We start from the raw sequence: 19,414 nt of genomic DNA, 5'->3' as shown, positions 1-19,414 counted from the left end.
ATTGTTATGAGTGCTGTTGATATTCTCCTTTCAAAAGGGACCCATGTTTCTCACCATGAGATTCCAAGTCCTGAACCAATGCATGCGTATCAAACGTTAATTTCCTTTGTTCTAAAGGAGTTATGTCCACTGGCCTCATATCATATCGTTCCTTGGTTGCAGTGGTGAAGAAATCTGAAAAGAGAAGGCAGTTGTTTTTGTAGTAACTAATAGAAGCGTCACATTTTAGCTTCTAAAGCATTTCCCCCCATCTATTTGTAATACAGTTCCAGCTCTTCTACTTGGGAATTCTGTAATTTCAAGCAAGATAAAGGACTTATCTGAGCCCCTGATTCTTTTTTTTTTTTTTTTTTTTGGCCACACCGTGCAGCATGCAGGATCTTAATTCCCTGACTAGGGATCGAACCCATACCCGCTGCATTGGGAGGGTAGTCTTAAACACTGGACTGCCAGGGAAGTCCCTGAGCCCCTGATTCTTTTATTTGAAAAGTCTCTAGCATTATTCTGTACATAGTAAACATTCAGTAAATGTTTGCTGTCTTTTAGTATTCCAAAATTTTAAGAGTCAGTCTAACATCATAACATAATATACATCAAAAGCTTTGGGTATTGCAGGCACATCTGTAATTACTGGAGAGCAGAAACTGTCCAGCAACTCTCCTTCTTGCTCAGAAGTTTTTCAGAGCTGTGATAATTTTTATACATATACCCCCATCTAAAGTAGCTTTCTGTCCTCCCACTCTTATATATCCACAGTTTATTTCCTACACAGTTCTCAGTTCTAATCTGAAATTATCTTGTTTACTGCTTGTCTCTCTGAACCAGAATGTAAGTGCCATGAGGCCTGGACTGTGTTTTTCATCTGTATCTTTAGTACCTAAAACAGTGCTTGGCAAATAGTTGGCTCACAATATTTTACTGTTGAATCAATCAGTGAATCGGATTTTAAATCCGGGAGTATTTAGTGGTATCAACACTAAAGACCTAGGATGTTGTTCTCATTTTTGAAATAAATGTCCTATTTCAATAAATTCCCAAGTTTTAACCTAGACACAGAATGGTTCTTTTCCATCTACTGCTGATGAATTTATTAAAAAGTATTTTCTCTGGGGGAGAACTCTGTTTATATACAACTTTATTGCCATTACTATGTATTAAGTAAAATAACTGCTAATTAGTATAAACTACTAATCAAACACAAGGTACTATACTAGATACTTTATATACTACCAAGGCATCGTGGTATTATTCACCTTTTTATTTATTTATTTATTATTTATTTATTTATTTTTTTTTTGCAGTACACGGGCCTCTCACTGTTGTGGCCTCTCCCGCTGCGGAGCACAGGCTCCGGATGCGCAGGCTCAGTGGCCATGGCTCTCGGGCCCAGACGCTCTGCGGCATGTGGGATCTTCCTGGACGGGGGCATGAACCCGCATCCCCTGCATCAGCAGGCGGACTCTCAACCACTGCGCCACCAGGGAAGCCCTATTCACCTTTTTAAATCAAGCCTAGGAAAGGTAAAGCCTAAGGTTTTGCCTAAGGTCTTGCCTAAGGTCATAGAGTCTCTGGCAGAATCAGGATTCACATCCAGGTCTTCTGACTCCAAATCTCATGCTCTCTTACCCCATGCTGTCTTTTTTATCCTAAGCCACTTAAGACATCTAGATACTTAAAAGACAAAGCTGCAACCTTAGGTATTACTTTTCTGCTAGTATAGTGTAAGGCAAATGTGATTCCTTCCTATATAACTTTCTAGTCAAGAAACATCTGAGTGCCAGGCACTGTGTTAGGCACAGGGGATGATGAGCAAAACCAGACATAACAGATGTCTTCATTGACTTTATAGACTAATAAACAGGAAACATGTTTTTTTTAAAAAAATCTAAACATAAACTCTAAATTCAAATAATGAAAGAGTAATGCCTAGTCCTTTAGATTAATTCATTCAAGTACTCAGATGAATTCTGGTTAACCAGAAATAAAAGGAAGCAGATGTAAAGGTGGATCAATTTTGAACACACACACGCTCATTAGCACAGAGGTCAGCAATCTTTTTGGCTTTGAGTGGCATCTAGAAGAGTTAAGCAATGTGCCTGTGGGTCAATATTAAACCTAAGGAGGGAAAGAAAAATAAAATTATAGGAAAAAGAGGGGCAGATTTCTATAACAACTGCATTAGGAACAATGATTGGTACCCTTAGTTACCTTATCCTTGATTAGAAGTTGATTCAGTTGATTAGAAGTTCAGTCTTTTATTTGGGGTTTAGGGGGAAAAATCAGTAATAATATTTATACATGTTACTATTTTCACACCTATTACTTTATCCTTAAAATTCTCATGTTGTGGATGAGGAAAACTGAGGCTCAGAGGAGCTAAGTAATTTGAGATCTTATGGTCTCAGAGCAAGGCATATTAGTACACAGTTCCTCTGACTTCAGTCAACAAACTTTGAATACCTTCCACAAAGAGAAGCTTCCTACTTGTTGACTGAAAAAAAAAAAAAGTGCAACCTAAAAGTTATTATGTTTTATTCAGTGGATTTTCTGAGGACTTAAGCCTGGAGGACAGCCTCTCAGATCGTCTGAGAGACTGCTCCGCAGAGGTAAGGGAGGAGCCAAGATATACAGGAGTTTTGCAACAAAAACCAGGTAGTTGGAACATCAAAAGATTACTGTTAAAGAAAACCAGACATCTCAAGTTAATGAATTTAGCGCTTTTCTATGTATGGGAAGATGCAAGGGTCTGGGCTCACTGAAATGATTCCTTTGATATGCACCTTAACTATCTAGGACTGGTGTCTTGCTTTTCTCCATCCTGAATCCCCTCAGAGCACATAGCTGAGGGTGGCTGCAGTGGCTGGTGGCTGCAGCATCCTTCATTTACTGATATGGCAGGCAACATTTTTCATCCACCGTGCCTTGCCTTGCTCATAAATCCAACCATCATTTGGGAAGCATTTCATGACCAATTTTGTCCCATGGTGCTAGGAAGGCTCATTCCTAGATCAGGTGAAGATTCTGTTGATAGGCTATACTCAATGTGTTAATTTTTGGATTAGGCCCTGTTGATAATCTGAACTTCTCTGGATCACCTGTCTTACTAGTCTGTTTTGATCCAGGAAATGTTTTCCCTTGTTGCTTCTTCCCATAACTAGAGTTGTACTATTACAGTTATTTTATGTAGGTTATGTACATATAATCAACGGTCTGAAGACTTTTAGCCATCATTAATTTTGTTGGAGACCTGGTTACACACTGGGTAATGCAAGAGACAACAATTTTTTTTTCCTGGCCACGCTGTGCAGCTTGTGGGATCTTCCCCGACCAGGGATTGAACCTGTGACCTCAGCAGTAAAAGCTTGGAGTCCTAACCACTAGACCACCAGGGAATTCCCCAGTAGACAGTGATCTTATAAAACAGACAGGATGTAGGTAACACAACTAGTACAGCTTTATACATTAATAAAGTCACAGTATAGCAGAAAACATAAACAAATTGAAACAAGGAGAAATTAAAGCAATTATTAGTATAACTAGTTGTAATCTGGTTGCAATAAACCATCAAGTTCACAGGGGAGCCAGCTGGAGAAGCCAAATTCTGGAAGGATCAGGCAGAGAGAAAGTGATATATATTTCATCTGTGTTTACAAAGGTATACTTTATCAACTTGTTGTAGGTCATAGCATAAGAGGAAAGCTTTCCTGTTTTCCTGGAAAACAAGGATTAAAATCCAGTATATTTCAGAAAAAGTGATAAAATTATAAATCATATTCATCAGTTCATTTAGTCTCATGTAATTAATTCCTGAAGATCTGAATGCAGTCATCAGGTCTCCCATCCGAATTCTGTAATTTCTTACCCAGTTCAGTGGTATGATCTGAAAATTATCAGAAACTTATATTTGTCAAAAAGTCCTTTTTACGAATCTTCCTTAAAATCTTCATTTTATAAAAGCATCAAACAATGATTGTTTACAAACGACAAGACTTAAAATGGCACGGTTAAAGATCTGATTACAATGCAATTGACAAGAAACTTGGATACTTCTGTGCCACACATTTTAAGATAATTAGACTTATGACTGATAACATTATACCAGGGCACATCAGATTTTTAGGTATTCCATATAAATTTTGGAATATCTGTATTAATGACATTTATCTATACACTGTAACCTATGGTTCATTTCCAATCACTTAATGATGCTTCTCAAGTAATTTAACATACCAAATATGACTAATTAGTTTAATATTCTTCTCTGAGATGTCTCAGGGTTCCTTCAAAGCATCCCAGAGTTAGCTGGAGGTCAAAAGAACTTTAGTTAGAATTTCATATTTGGGGGACTTCCCTGGTGGTGCAGTGGTGAGGAATCCGCCTGCCAATGCAGGGGACACAGGTTAGATTCCTGGTCTGGGAAGATCCCACATGCCGTGAAGCAACTAAGCCCGTGCACCACAACCACTGAGCCCACATGCCACAACTACTGAAGCCCATGTGCCTAGAGCCCTGCTCCACAACAAGAGAAGCCACCGCAATGAGAAGCCCGCACACCACAACGAAGAGTACCCCCCACTAGAGAAGCCCGCGCACAGCAACGAAGACCCAATGCAGCCAAAAAAAAAAAAAAAAAAAGATGTTAGCGGAACTATTAAAAAAAAAAAGAATCTCATATTTGGGAAGTTTGTCAAAAACATCAAAAAGGTTTCAAAACACTTGGTCAAATAGGATCATAGGTCATTGTGAAACAGTACTTCAAAAAACAAATACAGATCACTTAAAGGCAAAGAAATTCACACAATCTGTTACCAATAGCAATACTCCAAGAAAACTTTGTTCTCTTAACAAAGAGAGGAACCAAATCCAGTTTTGCACCAGCCTACTTTTAATAACAAAATCCATTTACCTAAGTAAATTTAATCTAATCCCAGCCTGACTATGTACAAAACTCCTTTTTCAGGGCTCCCTTTCTACATACCTTCTAAGACTTTTTGTATACGTATTAGTTTATCCTATATTTTTCCATCCAAAAATAACCAGTTCTAGGACAATCATTTTTTCCCCTTAACAAAATATATTTTCATTCCTCACACCTTCTTTTGCTGAAAACACCCATCCTACTTTCCTTGCATATTGAAATGTTTCCCTTATTGTTTTTAGTAACTTTAATTACATATGCCGCCTTTAACCCTTAAAAACCTTACTCTCTACCAAAAATCAACAATCAGCAAGTAACTGTAAACTGTCATACCAGCATTTCCTTATTGTTATATCCTATAACCTCTAGAAACATAATTTCTTTCCTCAATGTGGTATAAGATATGGGTCTAATAAACCCAAACATCTTTAGTTTCCCTCTCATAAGGAGACAGAAGTAGGTAAATTTAGATCTGTTTAGCAATTACTGTTCCAGTATTTTATATTTGAAATGACCTGGATATTCAGTGAACTGCCATCATTTAATTTAACTTAGCAAAACTCAACTTACCAAAAATCTGGAGAAACTATTTTAAATAGACATACCCCAAACATAATTATTCCTAAAGAGTTCACCTAAAAACTCTTATCCCATTCCCTTTTATTTTATAACTTATGAAAATACTACCATACCAAGTTTAAAAAAATTTTTTTTTTTTTTTTTGGCTGACAAACTCTGTAACAGAAATAACATGAACATGTTGACCTTCGGTAAACTTACTTTTATTATAAAAGTAAGATATGTCTACATTGATTAAACCAGCAAACTTAAGCTAGCTTTAATACCAGACATTAATTTAATATTGAATATTTCCTAGATCACGTGACCCTGAAATTCCTTCCGGCCAGTTTCTTTCATATTTAGAAATATTTAATTTGTAAGCACTTACTTTTAAGTCAATTAAATAGAGCTCTTTATAAATTTAATTTTGATAATATTTCCCAGAGGTAGAGATATTTCATACATATGTCTACACAGACACATAAACAGACAAATTTAGAGATCTCATAGCTTCACTTTAAAAACTTAATTATGATTCATGTACTACAATGTAAATTTACTAGTTATTTATAACAGTTGGAGAAAGTTAAATTTCTTTGCTCAGATGACAAAGACTTTACTATTTGTGGAAAAGAATTTTAATATTTGTATTTGTCCTTGATAAACCCTTAAGGAGGCTATGAATTAGATTTTGGCTGAGGGAGCCTTTCCAGTGGTTTGAGTTTAAAAAGGCCACTTTTTTCCTTTTTCCCTCGTTGGTTTCAGGTTCTGAAACCTGACTGAGCTAATTAGGTTCAGTCTCAGATCATTGTGGGCTGTATTTACATTTCTGATTTATAGAGATTTGCAAGACAAAGATGTTGCTTTTAATTCCACAAAGAACGGGTCTGTCACCTAAATGATGTTAAAAGATTAATTTGCCCAACTATGTTTTCTTTAATTTCCTTTTTTATATCAGTGAGAAGATTTCCAACTAAACTGCAATTCAGGAGTTCTGTGTTCTAGGATTTCAGGGCTTAATTTATCATGCCTTAAAAAGCTTGCATAAGGCATTCATCAAAGGCCCTCTTTCTCAGTTTTACTTTATACTGTATGGGCTCAGGTAATGCTACTGGTTTCCTTTACCATGTTTAATTAATATTTCCTGAGGGGCAAATTCATATGCCCTGCCTTATAATACCAAGCAGGGGAAGCATTCACCAGTGAAACATGTCTATTCCACGATATAATTAAGCAAAAGAGATGTAACCATCTTATATAAAGCCCACTTAAAATGGGTACATTTTTATAAATTTTCATCTCAATTCTATCAACTTTTATTCTTTTAACTTTAGTTTCCATTAGGACCCAATCAACAAGTGTAGGTCTTACAAGGAGTCCTAGAAGCCTTTCTTTTTATCCTGACCATTATATCTATTTTTGTATAAAAGGGTCTGGGATCCCCAGTGGGGGGTTGAGCCAAGGGTTTCAAGCCCTTTTCTCAATCTTTTAACTTTATTGGCCTGTTGCCCCAAGTAACTGTTGGTCAGGTATCTGGGTGTAATTTTCTTCCAGCCTTTTAAATATATAAATACATAAATATAAACAAACAAATAAATAAAACACTGAGGTAAATGGAGTGGACTTGTCTGGGGCCCTGTAATGTTAGGGACAGCAAGGGATCCCTTTGGCTCATCCAACCTCAGGTAGTGCTGTATCAAACCTTTGATTTAATCCCATTAATTTCCATTTTATTTACTCCATTTAAAAATAACCATCTAAAGATTTCTTTATTAATTTGGGACATGTCCCTTTAAAATTTCCACATGGTTGGGAAAAAGTCTCTAGAATTTCCCTTCAGTTTTTTTCCCCCCTGTTAATCAACCTAGTTAACATGAATTATTCTAATGTTTTTAGTAGCATCTGTAAGACCCACTGAGGGGAAGTGGAGACCGCAAACAAGGCTTCCCAAACCATTTGTATTTTTGGTTTGTTTTAAACTAAGGGAGTTTTTAGGTTAACCATTGCCAACTAAAAACTGGCATTTGCCATCTGCCTCTCTAAGGATTAAGTCACTAGTCACTGCAGTCACTGACCTTCAACACACCCTGAAAGGAGTTCAGGGCGGAGATCAGGAATGAGGCACTCTGTGTTCTGGGAAAAATTGACAGAACAGGCCTTCAGATAGTTAAGATATTTTCAGGAGAAGATTTTATGAGCCCAAATTCTTGTATCTTTTCATATTTAGAAAAGCACTAAAGTCATCAAGGGAGACATATGCTTCTCATGACCAGCAGTAACCTTCTGCAAAAATGTGTGCCGGACTATATCCCCCTTCACTAAAATCATATATATACTGGCCTTTCCCTCTACCTCTTTGGAGCAGTTCCTCAGAGCTATCTGAGAGGCTGTCTCCTGGGCTGTAGTCCTCATTATGCCCCAAATAAAACTTAATCCACAACTCTCATGTTGTGCATGTTTTTTTCAGTCAACACCATTATATGTATTTCCCACCTTTTAATTTGTTCCCCCCCATAGGTATCAATAAAACAGCTGTTTATAATGAGCTCTCTAAAAATTTACCAATTGAAGTTTCTCAAATTTGAAGGATCCATCATCTAGCCATTAATGAGATATATCTTAATAGTGACTCAAACCAGTAAGATGCAAGAGGCTTCCCCGCAAGAGAGTGCAAAAGATGGCGCCTAAACAGGATCCAGAAAGTTTACTCCCCAAAAGAGTTAAAGTAAAAGACTTCATTGTACAGGTTGACTCAACAAAGGTTAAGATGGCAAAAAGCCCCTGAGAGGTGGTACAGTCACACAAAAGACTGCTCAGAATCCCAGTCTATTCGATAGGTTGCCAAATTACCATATGTGCACCTTTTGGATGGCAGAGACCAAGTTCTCAAAACACACACACAAACACACACACACACACACACACAGATGAAGATCAGGTAGTACATTTACATTTCAAAGACACAGGAAGAGAAATGCAAGTTCCCCCTAGAAGGGCTTTTGTTTAAGGTCAGAATTCTGAAAAGACATTTTTATCAGGCTGGCTTTTTCTAACTTAACTGTGTACACAAAAAAAGAGCTCCATCTTGGGAGAGAGTGGCCAAGATGGTGGAGTAGAAAGACCCTGAGCTCATCTCTTCTCACGAGCATAGCAAAATCACAACTATCTGCAGAGCAACCACTGATGAAAAAGACTGGAACCTACCAGAAAAGATCTTCTACAACTAAAGTCATAAAGAAGGAACCACAACGAGATGGAGAGGAGTGGTGAACACATGATATAATCAAATCCCATCTCCACAAACTGGAGAATAATTGTATTGCAGAGGTAATCTCACAGGAGTGAGATTTCTGAGCCCTACATCAGGCTCTCCAGCCCGGGGGTCTGACACCTGTAAGATGAGCCCCCAGAGCGTTTGACTTTGAAGACTAATGGGGCTTAACTGCAGGAGCCCCGCAGGACTTGGAGGAATAAGAGACTTCACTCTTAAAGGCCCACACAAAAATCTCACGCACACCAGGACCCAGGGCAAAGCAGTCACTTGATAGGCGCGTGGGCCAGACCTACCTGCTGGTCTTGGAGAGTCTCTGGGAGAGGCGGTGAGGCTCACCCTGGGGACATAGATACAGGTGGCAGAAACTGGAGAACATTCAGCTGTGTGAGCACTGCTGCTGCTGGCAGCTGCTATCTTGGCTCATTAGCCAAGACCTAGTACCACCCAACAGCCTGCAGGCACCAGTGCTGGGAAGTCTCAGGACAACTAACTGGGCAGGGACATGGCTCCACCCATAAACACTGAAGCTGCCTAAAGACTAAAAAGCCCACAGCCACCTCTGGACACACCCCTAGACAAAGCCCAGCCAACAGGAGGGCCAACTCCCAGCTCCAACCACCAGTGGGCAAGCACCGGTCCCTCCTGCAAGAAGCCTGCACAAGCCCTTAGACCAGCCTCACACACCAGGAAGCAGACACTAGAAGCAACAAACCTACGATCCTGCAGTGGAGGCCAGACCCTACCCTGGGGCCAGCTGGGTCCTGGCCCTACCCACTAGCAGGCCAATGCAAACTTTGGAACACCCTGGACCCCAGATTCAACAGTGTCAGGAAGGCCCCACACCAACAATCTGAAATGAACTCTGGGATCCCTGGGCCCTGCAGCCAGACTCCAGAACCAGCTCTGCATGACAGTAGCCTGGCACTAACACCAGGATCTGGCTTCACTTGCCAGTGGGTGGGCAACAGCTCAGGAGACTTTGGGACCGTGACTCCACCTACCAGTGAGTGAGCACTAGCCTTGGGACCCCTTAGGATTCTGCGACCATCCATGTCATGACCAGGCCCCACTAAATAGCAGCTAGCAGCATCCACACAAGGCAGGCTGTGGCAACCAACTAGATTAGGGGCCAACCAAACCTACCAGACTGCCCACACAGCCCTCTTAGGGGGAACTCCTAGAGCATATAGCTTGGGTGACAAGGGAGGAGTGCACCGCTGGGATGTACAGGATGCCGCCTACAGAGGGCCATTTCTCCAAGGTAACTAACCTGCCACATACATAAAAATACAAATAGCAAGTCAGACAAAATGAGATAGCAGAGGAATACGTGCCTGATGAAGGAACAAGATAAAACCACAGAAGAAGTAACTGACGTGGAAATAGGCAATCTATGCAAGAAAGAGTTCAGGGTAATGATTGTAAAGATAATCAAAGAACTCGGGAGGAGAATGGATAAACAGAGTGAGAAATTAGAAGTTTTTAATGAAGAGGTAGAAAATACAAAGGACAACCAAGCAGAGATGAAGAATACAATAACTGAAATGAAAATTACACTAGAATGAGTTAATAGTAGACTAAATGATTCAGAAGAACAGATCAGTGAGCTAGAAGACAGTGTAAATCACTATAGCTGAACAGAAAAAAAGAATGAAAAGAAATGACAGTTTAAGAGACCTCTGGAAAACATCAGCACAATAATATTGCATTATAGGGGTCCCAGAAGGAGAAGACAGAGAGGGCCTGAGAAAATATTTGAAGAGACAGTAGCTGAAAACCTCCCTAACCTGGGAAAGGAAACAGTCATCCAAGTCCAGGAAGTGCAGAGATTCCCATAGAGGATTAACCCAAAGAGGAACACACCAAGACACACTGTAATCATAATGACAAAGTTAAAGATAAAGAGAGAATACTAAAAGCAGCAAGGGAAAATCAACAAAAAACATACAAGGGAGCTACCATAAGGCTATCAGCTGATTTTTCAGCAGACCTCTGCAGGCCAGAAGGGAGTGGCACAATATATTCAAAGTGATGAAAGGGGAAAACTTACAACCAAGAATACTCTACCCAGCAAGGCTCTCATTCAGACTCGATGGAGAAATCAAAAGCTTTACAGACAAGCAAAAGCTAAAAGAATTGAGTACCACCAAACCAGCTTTACAAAAAATGATAAAGGAATTTCTCTAGATGATAAAGACCACCTAGAAGCTAGAAACAAGAAAACAACTAGAAACAAGAAAATTACAAAATGAAAAAGCTTACCAGTAAAGGCAAACATACAGTAAAGGTAGGAGATCATCCACACACAAAGCCAGTAGGGAGTTTAAAAGACGAAAGTGGTAAAATCATGTGTATCCACAACAAGCAGTTAAGGGATACACAAAACAATTAAATGTAAAATATGATATCAAAAACAGTAATTGTGGGGACTTCCCTGGCAGTCTAGCGGTTAAGACTCTGCGTTCTCAATGCAGGGGGCATGGGATTGATCCCTGGTCAGGGAACTAAGATCCCTCATGCCGCGCAGTGCGGCCAAAAAACCCCAAAAGCAATACCAAAAACAAACGAAAAAACTCCTGGTAATTGTGAGGGGAAGAGAGTACAAATGAAGGGTATTTAAAATGCATTTGAAATTAAGAGAGCAGCAACTTAAAACAATCATCTGTATACATAGACTGCTATACAAAAACCTCATGGTATCCGCCAACCAAAAACTTATAATGGATCTACACACAAGAAAGAAAAAGGGGACTTCCCTAGTGGCACAGTGGTTAAAAATCCGCCTGCCAATGTAGGGGACACAGGTTCCAGCCCTGGTCTGGGAAGATCCCACATGCTGTGGAGCAACTAAACCCGTGCACCACAACTACTGAGCCTGCACTCTAGAGCCCACAAGCCACAACTACTGAAGCCCATGCGCCTAGAGCCCATGCTCCGCAACAAGAAAAGCCACCGCAATGAGAAGCCCACGTACCAAGACGAAGAGCAGCCCCCACTAGCCATGACTAGAGAAAGGCTGCACACAGCAATGAAGACCCAATGCAGCCAAAAATAAATAAATAAATAAATTTATTTTTAAAAAGGAATCCAAACACAACACTAAATATAGTCATCAAATCACAAGAGAAGTGAACAAAAGAAAGGGGAAATAAAAGACTTACAAAAATCCAGAACAGTTAATAAAATGGCAACAAGAACATATATATAGTTAATTACCTTAAATGTAAATGGACTAAATGCTCCAACCAAAAGATACAGACTGGCTGAATGGATACAAAAACAAGACCCGCATGTATGCTAACTACAAGAGACTCACTTTAGATCTAGAGAAACATACAGACTGAAAGTGATGGAAAAGGTATTCCATGCAAATGGTAATCAAAAGAAAGCCAGAGTAGCAATACTTATATCAGACAAAACAGACTTTAAAATAATGACTGTCACAAGAAACAAAGAAAGACACTACAAAATGATCAAAGGATCAATCCAAGAGGAAGATATAACAACTGAAAATATATATACACCCAACATAGGAGCACCTCAAAATATAAGACAAATATTAACAAAGGAGAAATTGACAGTAACACAACAATAACAGGGGGACTTTAACGTACATGTTACATCAATGGACAGATCATACAGACAGAAACACAGGCCTTAAATAACACATTGGATGAAATGGGCTTAATTGATATTTATTGAGCATTTCACCCGAAAGAAGTAGAATAAACATCCTTTTCTCATGCACGTGGAACATTCTCCAGGACAGATCACATGCTAGGCCACAAAACAAGCCTCGATAAATTTTAGAAATTGAAATCATATCAAGCATTTTTTTCTGACCACAACACTATGAGACTAGAAATCAACTACAAGAGAAAAACTGCAAAAAAACACAAATACGTCGAGGCTAAACAATACGCTACTAAACAACCAATGAGTCACTAAAGAAATCAAAGAGGAAATAAAAAAATACCTGAAAAAAAGGAAAATGACAACATGATGATCCAAAACCTATGGATGCAGCAAAAGCAATTCTAAGTGATACAAGCTTACCTCAGGAAACAAGAAAAATCTCAAATAACCTTATGTCTAAAGCAACTAGAGAAAGAATAAACAAAACCCAAAGTTAGTAGGAGGAAAGAAATCATAAATATCAGAGCAGAAATAAATGAAATAGAGATGAAGAAAACAATAGAAAAGATCAATGAAACTAAAGCTGGGTTCTTTGAAAAAATAAGCAAAATTGATACAAAGGAGATACAAAGGACCATAAGAGACTACTGCAGGGAACTATATGCCAATAAAGTGGGCAACCTGAAAGAAATGGACAAATTCGTAGAAAGGTACACTCTCCCAAGGCTAAACCAGGAATAGAAAATATGAACAGACCAAGTACCAGTACTGAAAATAATTAACTAAAAAACTCCTGGGCTTCCCTGGTGGCGCAGTGGTTGAGAGTCCACCTGCCTATGCAGGGGACACGGGTTCGTGCCCCGGTCTGGGAAGATCCCACATGCCGTGGAGCGGCTAGGCCTGTGAGCCATGGCCGCTGAGCCTGTGCGTCCGGAGCCTGTGCTCCGCAACAGGAGAGGCCACAGCAGTGAGAGGCCCGCGTACCGCAAAAACAAACAAAAAAACCCAAAAAACTCCCAACAAACAAAAGTCCAGGACCAGATGGCTTTACAGGTGAAATCTACCAAACATCTGGAGAAGAGTTAACACCTACCCTTCTGAAACTGTTTCAAAAAATTGCAGAGGAAGGAACACTTCTGACCTCCTTCTATGAGGCCACCATCACCCTGATACCAAAACCAGACAAGGCTATCACAAAGACAAAAACCACATTCACTGAAAGATAAACAAGATGAAAAGGCAGAAGGCTATGTACCAGATGAAGGAACAAGATAAAACCCCAGAAACACAACTAAATGAAGTGGAGATAGGCAACCTTCCAGAAAAAGAATTCAGAATAATGATAGTGAAGATGATCCAGGACCTCAGAAAAAGAATGGAGGCAAAGATTGAGAAGATGCAAGAAATGTTTAACAAAGACCTAGAAGAATTAAAGAACAAACAGAGATGAACAATACAATAACCGAAATGAAAAATACACTAGAAGGAATCAATAGCAGAATAACTGAGGCAGAAGAACAGAGAAGTGACATGGAAGACAGAATGGTGGAATTCACTGCTGCAGAAGAGAATAAAGAAAAGAGAATGAAAAGAAATGAAGACAGTCTAAGAGACCTCTGGGACATTAAACGCAACAACATTTGCAATATAGGGGTCCCAGAAGGAGAAGAGAGAGAGAAAGGACCCGAGAAAATATTTGAAGAGATTATAGTTGAAAACTTCCCTAACATGGGAAAGGAAATAGCCACCCAAGTCCAGGAAGCACAGGGAGACCCATACAGGATAAACCCAAGAACAAACACGCCAAAACACACAGTAATCAAATTGGCAAAAATTAAAGACACGGAAAACTTATTGAAAGCAGCAAGGGAAAAACGACAAATAACATACACGAGAACTCCCATAAGGTTAACAGCTGATTTCTCAGCAGAAACTCTACAAGCCAGAAGGGAGTGGCATGATATACTTAAAGTGATGAAAGGAAAAAACGTACAACCAAGATTACTCTACCCAGCAAGGATCGCATTCAGATTTGATGGAGAAATCAAAAGCTTTACAGACAAGCAAAAGCTAAGAGAATTCAGCACCACCAACCAGCTCTACAACAAATGCTAAAGGACCTTCTCTAAGTGGGAAACACAAGAGAAGAAAAGGACCTACAAAAACAAACCCAAAACAATAAAGAAAATGGTCATAGGAACATACATATCGATAATTACCTTAAACGTGAATTCATTAAATGCTCCAACCAAAAGAAACAGGCTTGCTTCATGGATACAAAAACAAGACACATATATATACTGTCTACAAGAGACCCACTTCAGACCTAGGGACATATACAGACTGAAAGTGACTGAAAGTGAGGGGATGGAAAAAGATATTCCATGCAAATGGAAATCAAAAGAAAGCTGGAGTAGCAATACTCATATCAGATAATATAGACTTTAAAATAAAGAATGTTAAAAGAGACAAGGAAGGACACAACATAATGATCAAGGGATCAATCCAAGAAAAAGATATAACAATTATAAATATATATGCACCCAACACAGGAGCATCTCAATACATAGGGCAACTGCTAACAGCTATAAAAGAGGAAATCGACAGTGACACAATAATAGTGGGGGACTTTAACACCTCACTTACACCAATGGACAGATCATCCAAACAGAAAATTAATAAGGAAACACAAGCTTTAAATGACACAATAGACCAAATAGATTTAATTGATATTTATAGGACATTCCATCCAAAAACAGCAGATTACACTTTCTTCTCAAGTGTGTACAGAACATTCTCCAGGAGAGATCACATCTTGGGTCACAAATCAAGCCTCAGTAAATTTAAGAAAATTGAAATCATATCAAGCATCTTTTCTGACCACAATGCTATGAGATAAGAAATCAATTACAGTGAAAAAAACACAAACACATGGACGTTAAACAATACATTACTAAATAACCAAGCGATCACTGAAGAAATAAAGAGGAAATCAAAAAATACCTAGAGACAAATGACAATGAAAACACGATGATCCAAAACCTATGGGATGCAGCAAAAGCAATTCTAAGAGGGAAGTTTATAGCTATACAAGCCTAACTCAAGAAACAAGAAAAATCTCAAATAAACAATCTAAACTTACACCTAATGGAACTACAGAAAGAAGAAAAAAAACCCCAAAGTTAGCAGAAGGAAAGAAATCATAAAGATTAGAGCAGAGATAAATGAAATAAAAACAAAGAAAACAATAGCAAAGATTAACAAAACTAAAAGCTGGTTCTTTGAGAAGATAAACAAAATTGATAAACCACTGGCCAGACTCATCAAGAGAAAGAGGGAGAGGACTCAAATCAATAAAATTAGAAATGAAAAAGAAGTTACAACAGACACCGCAGAAATACAAAGCATCCTAAGAGACTACTACAAGCAACTCTATGCCAATAAAATGGACAACCTGGAAGAAATGGACAAATTCTTAGAAAGGTATAACCTCCCAAGACTGAACCAGGAAGAAGTAGAAAATATGAACAGACCAATCACAAGTAATGAAATTGAAACTGTGATTAAAAATCTTCCAGCAAACAAAAGTACAGGACCAGATGTCTTCACAGGTGAATTCTATCAAAAATTTAGAGAAGAGCTAACATCCATCCTTCTCAAACTCTTCCAAAAAATTGCAGAGGAAGGAACACTCCCAAGCTCATTCTATGAGGCCACCATCACCCTGATACCAAAACCAGACAAAGATACTATAAAAAAAGAAAATTACAGACCAATATCATTGATGAATATAGATGCAAAAATCCTCAACAAAATACTAGCAAACAGAATCCAACAACACATTAAAAGGATCATACACCATGATCAAGTGGGATTTATCCCAGGGATGCAAGGATTCTTCAATATACACAAATCAATCAATGTAATACACCATAATAACAAATTGAAGAATAAAAACCATATGATCATCTCAATAGATGCAGAAAAAGCTTTTGACAAAATTCAATGCCCATTTATGATAAAAACTCTCCAAAAAGTGGTCATAGAGGGAACCTACCTCAACATAATAAAGGCCATATACGACAAACCCACAGCAAACATCATTATCAATGGTGAAAAACTGAAAGCATTTCCTCTAAGATCAGGAACAAGATAAGTATGTCCACTCTCACCCCTATTATTCAACATAGTTTTGGAATTCCTAGCCATGGCAATCAGAGAAGAAAAAGAAATAAAAGGAATACAAATTGGAAAAGAAGAAGTAAAATTATCACTGTTTGCAGATGACATGATACTATACATAGAGAATCCTAAAGATGCCACCAGAACACTACTAGAGCTAATCAATGAATTTGGTAAAGTTGCAGGATAGAAAAGTAATGCACAGAAATCTCTTGCATTCCTATACACTAATGATGAAAAATTTGAAAGAGAAATTAAGGAAACACTCCCATTTACCACTGCAACAAAAAGAATAAAATAACTAGGAATAAACCTACCTAGGGAGACAAAAGACCTGTATGCAGAAAACTATAAGACACTGATGAACGAAATTAAAGATGATACCAACAGGTGGAGAGATATACCATGTTCTTGGATTGAAAGAATCAATACTGTGAAAATGACTATACTACCCAAAGCAATCTACAGATTCAATGCAATCCCTATCAAATTACCAATGGCATTTTTTACGGACTAGAACAAAAAATCTTAAAATTTCTATGGAGATATAAAAGACCCCGAATAGCCAAAGTAGTCTTGAGGAAAAAAAACAGAGCTGGAGGAATAAGACTCCCTGACATCAGACTATACTACAAAGTTATAGTAATGAAGACAATATGGTACTGGCACAAAAACAGAAATATAGATCAGTGGAACAGGATAGAAAGCCCAGAGATAAACCCATGCACCTATGGTCAACTAATCTATGACAAAGGAGGCAAGGATATACAATGGAAAAAAGACAGCCTCTTCAATAAGTGGTGCTGGGAAAACTGGACAGCTACATGTAAAGGAATGAAATTAGAACACTCCCTGACACCATACACAAAAATAAATTCAAAATGGATTACAGACCTAAATGTAAGACCGACAGTATAAAACTCTTAGAGGTAAACATAGGAAGAAAACTCTTTTTTTTTTTTTTTTTTTTTTGCTGTACGCGGGCCTCTCACTGTTGTGGCCTCTCCCGCTGCAGAGCACAGGCTCCGGACACGCAGGCCCAGCAGCCATGGCTCACGGGCCCAGCCGCTCCGCGGCACGTGGGATCTTCCCGGACCAGGGCACGAACTCGTGTCCCCTGCATCAGCAGGCGGACTCCCAACCACTGAGCCACCAGGGAAGCCCGGAAGAACACTCTTTGACATAAATCACAGCAAGATATTTTTTGATCCACCTCCTAGAGTAATGGAAATAAAAAGAAAAATAAACAAATGGAACCTAATGAAATTTAAAAGTTTTTGCACAGCAAAGGAAACCATAAACAAGACGAAAAGACAACCCTCAAAATGGGAGAAAATATTTGCAAACCAATCAACGGACAAAGGATTAATCTCCAAAATCTATCAACAGCTCATGCAGCTCAATATTAAAGAAACAAACAACCCAATCCAAAAATGGGCAGAAGACCTAAATAGACATTTCTCCAAAGAAGACATACTGATGGCCAAGAAGCACATGAAAAGTTGCTCAACATCACTAATTATTAGAGAAATGCAAATCAAAACTACAATATGGTATCACCTCATACCAGTTAGTATGGGCATCATCAGAAAATCTACAAGCAACAAATGCTGGAGAGGGTGCAGAGAAAAGGGAACCCTCTTGCACTGTTGGTGGGAATGTAAATTGATACAGGCACTATGGAGAACAGTATGGAGGTTCCTTAAAAAACTAAAAATAGAATTACCATATGACCCAGCAATCCCACTACTGGGCATATACCCAGAGAAAACCATAATTCAAAAAGACACATGCACCCCAATGTTCATTGCAGCACTATTTACAATCGCCAGGTCATGGAAGCAACCTAAATGCCCATCGACAGATGAATGGATAAAGAAGATGTGGTACATATATACAATGGAATATTACTCAGCCATAAAAAGGAACGAAATTGGGTCATTTGTAGAGACGTGGATGGATTTAGAGACTGTCATACAGATACAGAGTGAAGTAAGTAAGAAAGAGAAAAACAAATGTCATATATTAACGCATATATGTGGAACCTAGAAAAATGGTACAGATGAACCAGTCTGCAGGACAGAAACTGAGAAAGAGATGTAGAAAACAAACATGATACTATACATAGAAAATCCTAAAGATGCCACCAGGAAACTATTAGAGCTCATCAATGAATTTGGTAAAGTTGCAGGATACAATATTAATATACAGAAATCTGTTGTAATTCTACACAATACAATGAAAATCAGAAAGAGAAATTTAAGGAAACAATCCCATTTACCATCGCATCCAAAAGAATAACATACCTAGGAATAAACCTGTATGCCGAAAATTATAAGATACTGATGAAAGAAACTGAGGATGACACAATAGCCAAGACAATCTTGAGAAAAAACAGAGCTGGAGGAATCATGCTCCCTGACTTCAGACTGTACTACAGAGCTATAACAATCAAAACAGTAATAGTACTGGCACAAAAACAAACACATCAATCAATGAAACAGGATACAAAGCCCAGAAATAAACCCATGCACTTACGATCAATTAATCTATGACAAAGAAGGCAAGAATATACAATGGAGAAGGGACAGTCTCTTCAATAAGTGGTGCTGGGAAAACTGGACAGCTACATGTAAAAGAATTAAATTAGAACATTCTCTAACACCATACACAAAAATAAACTCAAAATGGATTAAAGACCTAAATGTGAGACCAGATACTATAAAACTCCTAGAGGAAAACATAGAACACTCTTTGACATAAATCACAGCGATATCTTTTTGGATCTGTCTCCTAGAGTAATGGAAATAACAACAAAAATAAGCAAATGAGACCTAATTAAA

General features: G+C 38.5%; 1 protein-coding gene across 4 annotated transcripts in view; it reads right to left on the bottom strand.

Annotated features, from left to right (window-relative positions):
* Positions 1-19,414, bottom strand: part of CCDC90B (coiled-coil domain containing 90B) — a gene marked incomplete at its 3' end in the record, with an annotated part of 51,896 nt that overhangs the window by 19,614 nt on the left and 12,868 nt on the right. For 2 of the 4 annotated variants that reach the window (XM_079707379.1, XM_079707381.1), the window contains exon 2: positions 55-174. In XM_079707379.1, coding sequence (XP_079563505.1) covers positions 55-174 — 120 coding nt within the window. Of the gene's footprint in view, positions 1-45; positions 733-19,414 lie in introns of those variants that run through there. The other 2 variants (XM_079707380.1, XM_079707382.1) reach the window with 2 other exon arrangements.

This window comes from Hyperoodon ampullatus (assembly GCF_949752795.1).
Source record: "Hyperoodon ampullatus genome assembly, chromosome: 7".
NCBI lineage: Eukaryota > Metazoa > Chordata > Mammalia > Artiodactyla > Ziphiidae > Hyperoodon > Hyperoodon ampullatus.
Note: the sequence above shows the minus strand (reverse complement) of the source record. Positions and strands in the feature narration are given on the sequence as shown.